Below are 16,372 nucleotides of genomic sequence, written 5' to 3'. Positions count from 1 at the left end.
GACTTCCTTAGTTCAAATTTTAGCTTCTTTCCTCTGGCTGGAGAATGTTTTAGAACCTCTTTGGGTCTCTGTTTCCTCAAGTACACCGTGCAATGAGTTCTCATAGCTGCCACCCACAGGAAAACTGATTAATCCAGTCCACAGAAGAAACCAACAGAGTACTCAGGGCAATGCTCTGGGCTGAGCGAACAAACCCAACAAGGAGGAAGGAAGACAGAAGGCTGCTGGGCTCAGCCTTTGCTCAAGTGGTAAACCCTGGGAACCACTTTTTAAATCCAGGAGATTCACAAAGGCAGTCCAGAGGCCAAAACCTGGTCCTGGTGAACATACCACACCTTTGGGGAAGGTATGTCTAACCTGGAGACAGGTTTCCTGCACAGCCAACTTTTTCTAAAAGCATATCTGGAAACACACACACACACACACACACACACACACACACACACACACACACCAGAAAAGGAACTCTAGACAAATATGTAGCAAAATAAAGGAGAAAAATGTCAAAAAATGAGATTTTTGATTCAAACATATAGCTGGTCTCCTTTTTCTCCTTTTCCCCATTTTCTTTTCCCTCCCTCCTTTCCTTCTCTAAGAAAGAACAGGGTAGAGTTAGGAGCGTGGAGAATTGTTGCACTAGATTAGGCAGAGACTCAAGAGAAGGATGTGAGCTGCACTAAGTGTGGTTCCCTTTGGCACATGCACAGAGGCTGAGATCCTGTGCCAAAAAAAAAAAAAACGAAAAACAAAAACAAAACTGATGTGCTTGTGCTCAGTTATGTTCATTAGTCCTTTGTACAAACCGGATATATAAAGACATGAGAAAATGTGGCAAATGACCATTTTGTCATTACAACAAAAGGCAGAAAATAATGAATTTTTGTAGTAAAATATAAGAAAGTAAAATGTTAAATCTAACAAGCTAATGCTTACAAAAGGTATGCAAATCATGTTTATTTTTTAAAAATTCTCTTGGGTAGCATAAAAACAAATATCTAACTTGGTGGTATCATAAGTGACATCTAGAAAAGAGTTAAAAATCAAAAGCATGGAATAATATATCCATAAACACCAGCAAAAGAAAGAAGATTCAGCAACGTTAATATGAGACAAATTGAATTCTAGGTGAAAAGAGTTCAATATTTTATGAAGATAAAATACATAATCCCAGAGAAAGTGAAACATAAACCTTAAGTAACATAGATTTGAAATGTATGTAGGACACAAAAATAAGACAAAATAAGACAAAACGCTATTATAGTCTCTAATATAGAGTATGGATTTGCTGAATTTTCTTTTATTTAAATAATTCTCCATAGAAATGAATTGATCAAATCAACCAAAAAAGTGACATAAGGAGTAAAGGAATTGAATAATAATCGCTCCATATGATTTTGTAGACACAGTGATGAAACACTGAACCCAGTATATGAAAACTCATTCCTTGTGAACATTGTATTAACTTCTATATCACTGACCATGACTGAAGCCTCAGAGACTATCCATGTATTCCAAATGTCTCTCCAAATCCTGGATAACCTCAATCCTCGAACAATATAGCACCTAGGAATTATACAGTAAGGCATTTTAAAGCCACAAGAATTTAAGGACCTCATTTTACTCTTTCATCCTAGTTTTGAAGCAAAGTCTTGCTTGTAGCCTAGACTTGTCTAGGACTTACAATTCTCCTACGTTTAGCATCTTGAGTGTTGGGATTTTGGATGTCAGTCACTATGAAGAGCTTAAATATCCTTTTAAATGACTAATGTGGAAAACTAGAAGTCAAAGCTGAAACTAGTTTGTGACAATAGATTAAGGATTTAAAAACTGATAGGTATATCCAAATGTTAGTAGTATTAGAATCAGTAGATAAATAGTCCATTAAATGCTACAGAAAATCCACAGGGAGATCCAGAGTCATACGAGAATTCAGTATTTAAGACTTTAGCTATCTATGGAAGCAAGCGTTTCTTAAAATCAGAATCAAACAAATGGGTGATTTGACAAATTGTATTGAACCAACACAATTAGAATGCAATGGTATTTTATAATTTTAGGGTTTATTCTTCTCTAGACATTATAGAAATCCCTGAAGCAGTGAAGGGAAAAAAAGATTTAGAACACACTTTTAGCTTTATAATAGAAGGCATAGTGAACAAAACTACATACTAATGGTGGTCTAAGAGAAAATGTTGCCTGTGATATAAATGGATAAAGACCTAATTCACAAGGAATTCTTTTCAATATGAAAAAACAAACTCTAGGAAAAACTGAAAAAGTACTGGATAAGCAATTAAGAGGGAAATATTCAGAGAAACAAATACACATTTTATGACTGCAATGGAAAGTATCAATGTATTGATAACCACTAGCAATAGGAAACATGCTTTCATTGATTGATAATGGGTACCTAGTATGTTAGTATGTGTCCAGCACTGCACTGGGTTCTGTATATGGTGTATGAACAAGTGAATGTAATCCATGACTAAATACGTAATTCAGATGATGCTGCCAAAGGCATACACAGGTGACTGTCATTCCTTAAAGGAGCACAGAGATAGGGAGATGTACAATGACCAAGAAAAGTGGGATCCAGAGGGGTAAATCTCCTCGGTGTGATGGGGGAGTCCGGACTCACTGAGACGATGGCATTTGAACTGAGGGCACATGTAAATCTGTGAGCAAATATGTAGGACATGTAGACTGGAAATCACTCTGTTACTGTAAGTCCTGGAAATGGATAAAAATAGCTTAAGGAAGGTTATAGATTTGAGAAGGGAGCCAGGACTAAGGGTAGAGGAGTTCTATCTATCATTTACAGTTTAGGTTGATATGGGAGAATATCTGAGAAGAGTGGTAGGATCATGGAAATGTAGAGAGACACACTTCCAAAAGGAGAGAACTGTCAATTCTCCATTGCTGCAGGGAGGGGAAGTCTGGTCCTGCCATACCAGCAACTAAGGAGGAAAATTCATGGCTCAGAGATCATCATACAGTAGTTCAACCAACCAAGAAGAATATGACTTACTAGAGTTGAAGTGAAAACTGGAGAAGAGGGTGTGAATTTCATGGGATGGCCTGTAGATAGGCATATCAAGTGGGCCAGGTTTTCATCTAGTTCCATGGGAAAACAACCACCATCATCATCTCCATCATCATCTTCTCCTCCTCTCCATTCTTTCTCTGTTCCTCTATTTTTTTCATTTTAAGGAAATAACTACTCAGGTAGCTGTATTGAGACTACATCTGAGGAGATGAACGTGAAATAGAGAAACTATTAATGACACTTTGTAGTGGTTTAGGTGGGAGTTTAGGATGGTTTCACTTAGGGTGATCCTGGAGAACAGAAAAAAATAGCTATTGCATGAAACATCTTTATGGAACATCGGTGGGATATGCTGGTGTATAGGAATGGGAAGAAGGAAGAATCAAAGATTATTGGATGTGTGATGGTGTCATACACTGAGATGGGGACTGTTAGGAATGGACCAAAGTTTCAGAAAAAAAAAACCAAGTTTAATTTTAAATGTGCTAAGCTTGAGATGCTTGGGAGATACAAAATAAGTAGTTGCACATATAATTTGTGAATTAATATGTGGGATGTATAAGTTTAGAAATTACTTGCATGTGACATAGATATAATTCATGAAATGCATAAGATCACTTACAATGAGAAGTGATCCCAGGGCCAACTCTATAGGAGCAACACTCATTTGGAGTTCAGGTGAAGGTAGAACATCTGAGAGGCAGAGTATGTAGTGTGCAGACATGGGAATCAAGAGGGAGAGACAGTTCTAAGAGGAGGGATGTGTCGTTCTCCATTTCTGCTGTAACACTGAGTCAGAGGAGGCCAATGTCTATGACAATGAGGAAATCACTTGTGATCCTGTCAGAATGAGTGTGGGAATGGACCTGATTGTGTAGATTCATGACTAAAGAGAGATGGAAGCAGGGATGCCCAGCTCTTGAGTAATTTGAGAAAGAGAACAACGAATTGCTGTAACAGGAGGAGGTTGTGGGATTGAGGGAGAGTTCCTAAATTGTCTACATTTGTGTAAAAACGCACCAAAATTCATCAGAAAAGAGGTAGAGATAGGGAAGAAGAGAAATTAGATAAAGAGTTCTTACATTATAAAAGGGTAGGTTAATGACAATATAAAATCAAGGGCTTAACCAATGGTTAAAAGTGACAGTATACATACACACTAATACTGATGCACATGTGAGGTTGGTCTGCTTCACTATTCACTTCTTCCTACTTCTAAGCACACATACCTGGCATTTTCCTTTCCCCAGGTTTGCCTCATGCTCCCTGGTACAGAGGGTGCAGGGGTTTGACTTGATCTGGGCCTGGCAAATTTTTTTCAGACATGATGGAAGGAAAGATAGGAAGAAATAAGTTAAAAGCAATTGTGAGGATATTTATTTTTTAAAAAGAAATTGGTTATGGTATAAAAAGTTATGATAAGTGGAAGCTGGTGGAAAGGATTTGTGGCAGGAGGTGGTGACAGTGGCTTAGAAATCCCCAAGAGAATGGATACTTACTGTAATGTGATTTTTTGAAGAAAGATCAAGCACGATAGAAATAGTATCCATGAATGAGATTGGCTGCTTGGTAGTTTGAAAAAGAGGACATTTGTCGGTGGCACTAATATCTGGCTTGTGAAACTATGTTATTTAGGTCTGAAATGTTCTCTCAGAGCTCTTGTGATAGGGTTTGGTGTTTACTGCAGTTTCATTCAGAGCTGGGGCTCTGCTGTAGGAGTTGGACTGTGAGAATTCAGACCCAACTGGTGGTGCCATCATTTGATGGGCTACTGGGAGTAATGGGAACTTACAAACTAGGACATAAGGTGAAGGAAACAGGCCAGTGGGGCATACCCTTGAGGACTATCTCATGCCTAGTTCTTTCTTTTCTCTCCCTCATGACTGCCAACTGACGTTAGGTAAGCAACTTTGTTCTGCTGTGCCTTCCCATCAGATGTCCTATCTTAAGTATGATGGGACAAAGTGATCATGAACAGAAACTTCTGAAACATGAGCAGGCGTGAATCCTTTCTCCTTATCATGGATTTCTCAGGTACTTTGTCACAGCAATAGAAAGCTGACTAGCATAATCTATGAGTCTGTGGTTGACATGAAGGAGAGAAAAGCTAGTAGAGATGAGAAAGTTGAGTATCAGTGGGATGTAGCAGAAAATGGATCTGACTCAGTCTGGGCCTGAGATTCTGTCGTAGCAATGATAATGGATTAAACCTCTCAAACTGTAAGCAAGCCTCCAGTTAAAGGCTTTTTAAATATGAATTGCCTTGATCATGGTGTCTCTTCACAACAATAGAATAGTGACTATGACAGAAGTAGGTACCAGGAGTGGAGTATTGCTGTGACAGGTCTGACCATGCTGTTTGTTAGCAGAATGAGACTTTAGGACATTGGATTAGGAAGCAGTTGGATGCTTTAAGTGGGACTTAATGAACTATGCTAGTAAGAGCATGGAAGACAATGCTGAGAGCAATGTTGAATATGATGGTTCCATTCAAGAAGTTTCGGAGAGAAAGAGTATTAGCAAGTGGCCTAGAAACCATTCTTGTGATATTTTGGCAAAGAATTGCCTGCTTTTGCTGTTGTCCTAAATATCTATCTGCTTGAAGCTATGTTGAAGAGTCTTAGATTTATGACACTGACAGAGATTTTAAGACATCATAGGATTGACTATGTCACATGGGTATCAGTAAATCATTATTATGCACATCTATACTGAAAAGGAGCAAGCTGGACAAAGAGAATTATAAAATGTACAGCTTGAGGAGAAAAGGAGCACCAGGAAGTATAATGTAGCTGAGTTCAGGGCTCAAGGAGATAAAAAGTCTAAAGAAAAACCTGATGCTAAATGGAATTAAGGGAGTGGTGACTTCAGGGCAAGACCCCATTCTAACTTCTGAAAAGGAGGTAAAGAAAAGCAGTGAAGGAAACCATCAACAACAGAAGGTTGGTGCAAATGTAATAAAAAAGGGGGCCAAGTTCCAGCCCCATCAAGCTGCAGAACTTGGCAGCTTCAGTTGTGTTGTTCTGGCATTAGAGTCAAGGAGACAAGAAAGGGGTTGTGAAATTTCTCTCTGTAGCTAAGGAAAGCCTCTGATGCCAGGCATGTGTCAGGTGTGTCCCTGCTTGGAGGCCTACAGGTGCCATTGTGTGAAGCTGTAAAAGGAAAGCCTGGCCCCCAAATTGTTAGAGATGCCAGAGTCCTGGAATACCTGCCAAGGAGAGCTGCAGTCTGGGTGTGGATTCAGCCCAAGAGAGAGAGAAGTGTGTTGTAGTTAACAAAGCTGAAAGGAGTCGGAGATCTGAAGAGTGCTTTGATATCAGACATAGAGATATAGAATTTGGAATTTGCCCTACTGGTTTCTGTTCTTGCTTTGGTCCAGTTTTTCCTCACTATGTTCTTCTTCCTCTCTTTTTGAATGGTAATGATATTCTGTGCCTTTGTATGTTGGAAGTATGTGATCTGCTTTTTCACTTTTATTTTTACAGGGTTTGCAGTTAAGAGATTGCCTTCAGTCTCAGAACTTTGAACTTTGGACTTTAAATTGTGTTGAGACTGTGTGGATTGGGGGGACTTTTGACGTTGGACTGAATGTAGTTTTGCATTGCTATATGGCTACAGGCCTATGGGGGCCAGCAAGTGGAATGTGGTAGTTTGAATAAGAATAGTTCCCATAGGCTCATAGGTTTGAGTGCATAGTCACCAGGGAGTAGAACTCTTTGATAGGATTTGGAGGATTTGGAGGTGTGACCTTGTTGGAGGAAGTGTTTCCCTGGGCAGCAGCGGGGGAGGTGGTGTTGCTCTTTCAAAAGACCAGTGCAGGTCCAGTCTTTCCCCCTCTGCTTCCCCCAATCTCTCTGCCCTCAGATCAAAATGTGGCTTGCAGCTACTGCTCCAGTGCATGCATACCACCACTCCCCCTGCCATGATGATGATGGACTAAACCTCTGAAGCTTTAGGCAAGCCCCCAATTAAATGTTTTCTTTTATAAGAGCTGTTGTGGTCGCCTCATCTCTTCACAGCAATAGAACATTGACAAAGACAGTAACTAATTCAGAAGCTCAGGGGAAACACTCTTTCAAATGAAGTTTCAAACAATGCATTAGAAAAAGACCTTCCCCCCTTTGGATTTCCAAATCATTTTCACCTTAAAGACAAGATATAAAAATAGTATAATTGCCATTAACACCTTCATCTAAGAGAATTTAATAGCTTATGTAGCTGTAGTATAATTATCAACATCAGGCAATTAGCATTGGTATAGTACTATATACATAAAACACATTGTTAAAAATTTGCCATTTTTTCCTCCAAGTCACTTTTCTATTTCTGGATCTGATTTAAGAGCATACAAAACATCTAGCATTGTGACACCTTAGTTTTCTCCTATCCCTGATGTGACCTCATTTGAACAGCCCTCCATTTGGACCAGTCTAACATTTCTCCTGGTTAGACTGAAGATACATGTTTTAATAAGCAGTACTATAGAAATGATACCACACACTCATGGTGCATACTATCAGAAAGTGCATGATGCTTATGTCCTTTTCACTTGTGATGTTACCGTGGCTGTTTAATTAAGGTAGTCTGCACTGTGAAGGTGCTGTTTTCATGTGTATTGATATATGCTTTCATTGAGATAGTGTAAGATCGTATAAATATTCTGTTACCCCCAACTTTTGCTCAGAGTTTAATTTTCACATGTGGAACATGTAAGGAAATTTTTATTTTTTACTTTGGTACTTACAAGTAATTATTTTATATTTGGGGAAATTTTTTAAAAATGGGTCTACATGGTTTGTGTGATATAGGTCGATGTATATGTGTGGCAGCCTAAGGAAGGTGCCATTATTCTTGTTGATGATCTTCTGATACAAGGTTACAGTTATGAAGTTGTTGGATTTTAATTGAAGATCTTTGTTTTCATGGCAGAAAGTTCTGGGAGGATGAATTGAGGAGGAACAGATATCCAGAGAATTATAGGATTGAAAAATTGAGTGGTAATGGATTATGGGGGTATTTGTTTTCTATTATCATGATAAAATAATTGAGATACTAAAATTAGAAGTATAAAAAAATCTTTTGACCCACAGTTTTGGAGAGTACAATCCATAATCATTTGGTTTGGTTGCTTTGGGCCTGTGGTAATGTGCCACATACTGATAGAGGTACATGGTGGAACAAAACTATTAATCTCCTGGCCAAGTAAGAGAAGGGAGAAGAAAAGACTAGAGTCCCCAAATCACCTTCAAGGGTATGTCCTCAAAGACCTAAAGACCTCTCTTTAGACACCTCCTCTAAAAGGTTGCACTACCTGTCAATAATATCTCCCCAGGGATCAAGCTTCTAACACATGGACCTTTGGGGAAAATTTGTAATCTCAGTATCACTGGCTAATTCTAGGTTATTTGAAGGTGCCTGAGTTAAGTAGAATATACAAGACAGTAGACTGATTCTCAGTGGAGGGAGGTTGTGGTTCCAAATTGCTAATTTCAATACACAATAAATATCAGTTTTAGGGTTGATATTTATTTCTATACAACATCTTGAAATCATTAAGCAAGACATAAATATGCATGTATATATGAACATATACTAGGAAATAATTTCTAGGTATATATATTAGTGCAGTATTATGTGTATATATACACACACACACACACACACACACACTCTCTCTCTCTGATGCTCACTAGCGTAACATAAATATTTATCAGTAAGAATGCTGTAGGGAGCTGGGCATTGGTGGCCCACGCCTTTAATCCCAGCACTCTGGAGGCAGAAGCAGGAGGATCTCTGTGAGTTCAAGGCCAGCCTGGTCTACAGATCGAGTTCCAGGACAGCTTCTAAAACAATACAGAGAAACCCTGCCTCGAAACCCCCCCCCCACCCAAAAAAAGAATGCTGTAGGGAAACAGCTGACCTGAACAAGGGGGGAACTCATGGACACCAGACTGATAGCTGGAAAAACAGCATAGGACTGATCTGGACCTCCTGAATGTGGGTGTCAGTTAGGAGGCCTGGACAATCTATGGGGGCTCTGGTAGTGGGTCAGTATTTATTCCTAGTATACAAATGGACTTTGGGAGCACGTTCCACATAATGGGATACTCTTTCAGTCTAGACACAAGAGGGAGGGCCTAGGCCCTGCTCCAAATGATGTGACAGCCTTTGAAGATCCTCATGGAAGGCCCCACTCTCGCTGGGGAGCAGAAAGGGGATGGGATAGAGGGTTAATGGTGGGGGCAGGGGAGGAGGGGAGGGAGAGGGAACTGGAATTGACATGTCAAACAAGCTTGTTTCTAATTTAAATTTTAAAAAATCACCATAAAAAAGAATGTTGTAAGACTGTATTTAGTTGGTAAAGGATTCAGTTAGATATGTAAGAGTTAATGTGGATGAGCTCCAAAGGATGAGTTAAGTGAAAAAAGTAAGAATAACACAAAATATCATAGTATTCCACTTAGGGGGAAAATATTTCTGTTTAGGGATAAAAAAGCTATGGTGAAAAAGAAACCTAAATCAAGAAGAGTGCATTTCCATGTAGAGTGGGAAGGGCTGGTAAATGACTATGCCATTAACTTTTGTCCTCTGGCAGTGGGAAACTCAGGCAAATGGAGCCTCTCCCATGCTTAAGCAAGCATCTTCCAAGCCTACTTTGAGTGCCACCATCAAACAGGAGGAAAGAGTACTCAGAATCATGTGGGTGGCTATAAACACACCACTCCAGACCTGGCCCATCCATCTGCTCTCATTTCTCAGGCCAGAGCTCAGACACAGCCACATCTAGCTGAATGGGAGCTGGGAAATGTCATCCCCTCTATGCCAAGGCATAGAGAAACTCTCTTGAGAAGAGCTGGCCTTTTTGCTTTCTCCTAATTACCATCCCCTGAAGGAAACCACTCCACATCTGAGTGTCTTCCTAAGCAAATGTTTATCAGTTAATAGAAAATTTCCCAGAAAGATACATCTGCAAATGGAGCAGTTCATGTTGAGAGGAGTATTACATAGGACATCACTATTTTATTCCTTAAACTTTTCTGTTTTTCTATTTTTTTGTTATGCTCATGTATTACTTTTGTGATGGAAAATTGAAACTGTTAAATAGTGGAAATAATTATTTTAAATACATGACTAATTTAGCAAAATTTATCTCCCAACATTACTAGATCATTTCCTAGTGATCTAGTAAATGGGACTTACATGTCTATTATAGCTCAGTTTCCCCTGGATTCTTATTACACAGACTTTGTCAGTGCCAGGAGATGCATGGCACTAACACATTAAGTTATAGAAAAATGGGATTGTGCAAAATGATACTTCTAAAGTACATAGCAGAGACTCAGGGTGTGTACATTGCCTGTGTGAATGGATGGGTGAATGGAAAAGAGACTGTTCACTCACTTAAACTTCATGGTACCAAGGTTAGGATTGTGAAGCTATTGCCCTGCTAGGACATACACAGTTCCTAAGACATACCAACCTTTTATTTCCGAATGTGTTCTACAGCATGAATTATTCATAAGTCAGAATCATATGGATCTAAGATAATTATGTATATTAAATATCCATCTGCAGTACTGGGGTAGCTCTTAAGATCACCGTGGGTGTTTTTAAGAAGCACATTTCTGGATTCTATTCCAGACACGCTGGACCATCTAAAGCCTGAGCGTAGTAGTCTATAAGACCCTGCGTTGATGAGCCTCAGGCTTACCATCCCATGTAGGTAGGGTCTTCCTATGGGCATTTGGAAACCCATTATCCTAGGAAGCTGTGATGGAATTCGCTTGGACTTCCTCTTCTCAGTGCAATTAAAGCACTTATGCCTTTTCTCTATTTGATAAACTATTTATGCTGTGTTAATTTTTTGGTTTAAAGTATTTTTATTTAAATTTGAAACAGTCTTATTTTTTATATCAATCCAAGTTCCCTCTCCCTCCCATTCTCCCTTTCTCCCCACTGACTCCCATCCCACCCCTTATCTACTCCCCAGGGAGAGTGAGGCCTTCCATGTGGGATCATCAAAGTCTGTCACATCATTTGGGGCAGGGCCTGGGCCCTCCCCGAATATATCTAGGCTGAGTGAGTATCCCTCCCTGGGGGAATGGACTCCCAAAAAAATACTGGTTCCACTGCCAGAGGGCCCCATAGACTGCCCAGGCCTCCTAACTTACCCAAGTTCAGGGGGCCTGGTTGGGTCCTATGCTAGTTCCCCAGCTGTCTGGCTAGGGTCTGTGAGCTCCCATTTGCTGAGGTAAGATGTTTCTGTGGGGTTTCCTCAGCATGGTCTTAACCCCTTTGCTCATCATTCTCACTCTCTACAGCTGGATTCCAGGAGTTTGGCTTGGAAATGAAACATTATAGAGACTGTTGCAATGCTATCATTCTCTATCTTCCCTTGTAGTAATCCTGTCCTGATGTGTCACATTTGTTATTATCCTTCCCCTCTAACTAATAGAGACAAACCTATGGGTGAACAAATTGTGTTTAATGTTGAAGCAAAGCAGAACAAATACTATAGAGAATAGTGAAGTATCAAGGGAAGGACCATTTGAAAGAGTCAAGTATAGGATTTGCAGTTTAGTTGGGTAATTTGGAGAAGAGTCTAAATAGATGGAAGGTGGCATCAAGATGCCGGGGCATTTTATGATTGTATTTCTTGATAAACTGTCAGTGTAGGGGTGACATGCCAACATGAGGAAGGAGCTGTGACTAATAAAAAATTAGGAGTCTTTCACTGAGTTGGGGGTTGATGTGGGTAATTTGTGGGTTACATGACTACTACTTTGCAAGAATGAACTATCAGTGTAGGGTGGCATATCAACACGAGGTAGGAACTGTGACTGGTAAAGGAGTAGGAGTCTCTCAGTGAGTTGAGGGTAGATGTGGGTAATTTGTGGGTTACATGATTATTTGCAAGAATCAGATGCAGCTGTACAACATAGAACAAGTCTTTGTAGGACTGGATCACTCCACAATAACTGTCAGGTTATAGTATCAGATCAGTTCTCAGATATGACACGCACTCATATGGATTCATGTTGTAAATTAATTCATTTCCTTCTTCTCTCCAGTCTCTGCCTTTCCCTCATGTTTTTCTCCTTTTCTTTTTCTTCCTTCTTTGTCTGGGATACTTACTGGCACTTGGTCTGTGTGGTTTTACAATTCTCCTTAGGTGTCAAGAGTCTAGACATTGCACATGTATTTGGCTTCACCAAGTGTTGTCAAATTTCTTTCTCCTAGGTGACCAATTTGCTTTCACGTTAGCAATTTATACAAGAAATTTTTGCCAAATATTCTCCTTAGTATTGGGAAAGTTTCCATACTTCAAAAGTATTTTTGGGCTCATATGTGATGTTGTCTTGTTATAATGTTCCCATTTTCAGTTGTTACTGAGATGTACATGAGTATTCCTCTGTAGGAACAGTGGAGTCTCCTCGCTGAAAGTGTGGCCTCTATGGTTGGGATGTCTGGGTCTGAGCCCTCCTGGTTCTGATATTTGCTAATTTTGTAGCCTAGAGCTAATTGCTTCTGTGAATTGAAGATGTTGAAATCTTTGCAAGGTTGTCATGATGTTAGAGATGTAGAGATCTCCCAACAGGGCTTGACACATGTGATATTATATAAACTCTAAGCCATTGTTGCCATTTGTGTTATTAATTTTGTTTCTCTTTCAGTGAAGTACGCATTTTTTTTTATCTCTTTCCCACTTGTAGGTTGGGCTCTTTGTCTTTTTGCAATTTGTTTTATCAGTGTTCTTCATGCATTTTGCACAATAACCCTTTTGTTATGTTCCTTTGCTTATAAATATTTTCTGTGGTTTTCCACTTTATATGTAGTGTTTGTTTTTCATGTATTAACACAAATACGTAGAACTGTAAGTGGAAATAAAAATGATACACCTTAGTATTTGGCATAAATATGAGATATGGTGTGATGTCTCTTAGCTGGCAGATATAAAGCAGTAATGGGCACCTTTTGTTTACATTTTTACCTAAAGATAAAGAGCCTATAGTTATGACATAAATGTATTGTCAACAACACAAACATGACTAGGCAGAAACAATGATTTAGTCATGTCGAAGAGCCTTTGGAACCGCATCTGGCTTGCAGAGGGCTTTGTTTGGTTTGCTTATTTCATTGTTTGCTTGGGGACAGCAGAGTAAACGTGAAAAGTTTTAAAACTAATTGCCAAATTATTTCACATTAAAAATTGCAGCATTTTGGTTACAACAATAAACCTAGCCCATTTGGCATTGCCAGCTTGTTATCCATTGGCATGCTGGTCTGTAGCTAAGTAGCAACTGACTCCCTTGCATGGGGAATAATTTTCTAGTTTGTCAACCCATGTAACATGGTCAATGTTCTCCCTGTCTTTGACCTAACTGGCAGATAGCACTTATTGCTATGTATAGTCTCCCATTTTCTTTACTCACGTACATTACCTGTCTGGACCCTGCAGACAACTGTGTCGGTGTGTTAGATAAACGGAGGTTAGATAAGGTAAAACTATCACCTCCCAACAGCACAAAAACCACTGACAGGGGAGCCATTCACCATTTACAGTTTTTAATGAGGGTGACTTCATAATTACAATGATAATTTAAAACTGGTAGTTTTATTTTCATGTCATATATTCTGATGTTCACTAGTAACATAAATATCCATCAGTAAGAATGTTAAATATATTATACTTATATGGTAGGACTCTCTCCTATTTTTAGATTATTGATTTCAAAAAGCCAGACAGTGTGATGTTATTGGTCTTTGTCTGTTCTGGGCAAGGTAAGAAATCCTGGACTAGGCGACAAGATGTAGTCACGGCTTCACCGTGAGCACTTCCTTTCCCAGCTCAAGCTTCTAACTTTGCCCAAACACCATGTTCTACCCAAGAAATCAGTCATCATGATATTGGCATCTTTGTTTTGTTTCTAATTCCTTGAACTGTCTTTTCCCCCTGCAAACTGTGTGCCACTGGTTCTTATTAGACCCCTGTGCTTCTGGTGATGCTCACGTCCTAAGCTTTTGATGACTTGAATCTTAGTATTAGCAGAAGAAGAGTGGAAAGGAGGAGGAGGATTGGAGCAGACTAAGGAGTCTAGAATAATATAAATCAGGCTTGTTTCAGGTGTTTAGTTATAAATGTGGAGTAAGAAGTCAAAATTCCAGAAGTTACAAAGGGAAAGGGAAAAATGAGTTAGTCAAAGGTAGGCAGAGTAAGACAGTGCTTGAAGTAAGGGCTAGGAAGTAACGCCAGTGCTCTGTGCTTGACATAGGTGAGAAGAGAAACAGAGTGGCCATTTGGATTAAGGAAAAAAACAAAGGCCCCATTACATGTCTAGTACATGTCTAGGCCAACTTTTTTAAAGCTAAAAAGAAATATCAGAAATGTGTGTCTGAGGCAGCAGTACTACATACATTTGGATATGTGCTATACTCACTTGTATGAATGCAATTGTGCATGTTAACATGTGTATGTAGATGCCTGTATACATACATGTGGAGGTCAGAGGTTAACTTTAGGTGTTTTCTTCTATTGATTTTTTACCTTAATTAATCAATCAATTAATTTAATGATACAGGATCTCACTATATAGGCCTAGGTAGCCTGGAACTTGCTGTGTAGATAAAGCTAGCCTTCAACTTTCTGCTGGGATTAAAGGCATGGACCATCACACCCAGATATTACCTCATGTTTTAATCTAGGACCTATTTTTGAATCTGGAACTTACTGATTTGGCTAGACTAGCTGGTCCACAAGCCCTAGGGAGTCTACTGTTGCCAGCACTGGGACTATAGGAATGTGTCACCATGCCCAACTTTTTATATGGTTCCTGGGAGTCTGACCTCACGTCAGCATGCTTGTACAGCAAGCACTTTGTTGACTGAGACATTTCCTCAGTCCAAGCAGCATTTCTGAGCCCCCAAGAAAGGAAGTTCATCTCTTCCCTTGAGTCAAATGTAAAGGTGTGTGTGTATGCGCGCGTGCGCGCGCGCGCGTGTGTGTGTGTTTTGAGATGTCATTCTGCATCTGAATGAAAGGTTTATTTCTGTTTCAGAATCTTCAAGGGTTCATAGTCCGTAGATGGAGAGAACTGCTGGCCACTGGGCTTGGTGTGCACTATGAGTAAGCAGCGCCATGTAGGAGATGAGATGACTAGAGAAAGACCCCTGGAGGGGTAAGGGCTTAATATAAAGCTGAAGTGGAGTGAGATGTTGTCGGGGATTAGTGTTCCCCAGGTCTATACTGAAGTCTGATGTCAAGCCCAAGGTATACATGGAGGAAATTAAACACCATCCTGTGAAGTCACAGGGAGGATGTATCTCTGTCGATAACACAAAGTGCAAAATCTGAAATAACAGGTTCACATTTCACAAACCTAATTTTATATTTGTAAAACATATGCTGTTCAAGATGCTATCTTGCAAAACCACTTACTTTGGATTTTCTACCGCACCTTGATCTCTCACCTTTTGTTCTCCCCAGGATATTTTAAGGCATCATCCCACGAAAATATAGGCTGGTATCCAAAGGCACAGTAAACAGTACTGTTTCTAGTTTTTTTTGTTTGTTATTTTGAGCACTAACTCCTGTTTGTTTTCCTGGTAGAAAAACTGCTGCGTTCTTGAGCAGACTGGACCCAAACCTAAGAAACAGAAGTGCTTGTCAAAGTGTTCCTCATACTGACCAGTCCTCAACTTGGGTGAGTGGAAATTCATGTGGGGGCCTGTCTGGCATAATGTGGATGTCTCTCTGTATGCTGTGAATATGTTTTATTAACATTGGTTAATAAAGAAGCTGATTTGGGCAATAACCAGGCAGATTAGAGCCAGTCGGGAAATCCAAGCAGAAATACAGGGGGAAAGAAGGTAGAGTCAAGGCGATTCCAGCAGACGTTGGGGAAGCAAGATGGGAGGTAACAAGCCATGAGTCTTGTGATAAAATATAGGATAATAGGAATGGGTTAATTTAAGTTGTGAGAGCTAGTTAATAATAAGCCTGAGCTAATAGGTCAAACAGTTTGTAATTAAACCTCAGAGTGGTTATTTGGGAACTGGAAGGCTGGAGAGAAAACTCTGGTTAAACTGGCACCTTTTGAAGAAATGTTTAGAGACCAAAGATTCAGGGCACAGAGTGAAAGATACAGTACAGAATGATCTGAAACCCTGACCCATCCCCACCAACTGCCCCTTATGATATAAAACAATGCTTGTATTATATATATATGTATGTTATCATAACATAAGCATCTGAAAAGTCCTTATCTTACCCAGCTGTCCACCTATACCCTCCCAGTCTCTTACCTTGTACAGAAAAATGGGTTTCAT

The 16,372-nt window shown here is 39.6% G+C and overlaps 1 protein-coding gene across 4 annotated transcripts in view; it reads left to right on the top strand.

Annotated features, from left to right (window-relative positions):
* The window catches only part of Epsti1 (epithelial stromal interaction 1), a 103,651-nt gene that overhangs the window by 45,798 nt on the left and 41,481 nt on the right, over nucleotides 1-16,372 (top strand). For all 4 annotated transcript variants that reach the window (XM_040757803.1, XM_013114015.3, XM_021227674.2 and 1 more), the window contains one exon: nucleotides 15,654-15,747. In XM_040757803.1, the coding sequence (XP_040613737.1) occupies nucleotides 15,654-15,747 (94 nt within the window). The remainder of the gene's footprint in view (nucleotides 1-15,653; nucleotides 15,748-16,372) is intronic.

The sequence above is a fragment of the Mesocricetus auratus genome, unplaced genomic scaffold (genome assembly GCF_017639785.1).
Source record: "Mesocricetus auratus isolate SY011 unplaced genomic scaffold, BCM_Maur_2.0 Super-Scaffold_2245, whole genome shotgun sequence".
In the NCBI taxonomy this organism is placed as follows: domain Eukaryota; kingdom Metazoa; phylum Chordata; class Mammalia; order Rodentia; family Cricetidae; genus Mesocricetus; species Mesocricetus auratus.
Note: the sequence above shows the minus strand (reverse complement) of the source record. Positions and strands in the feature narration are given on the sequence as shown.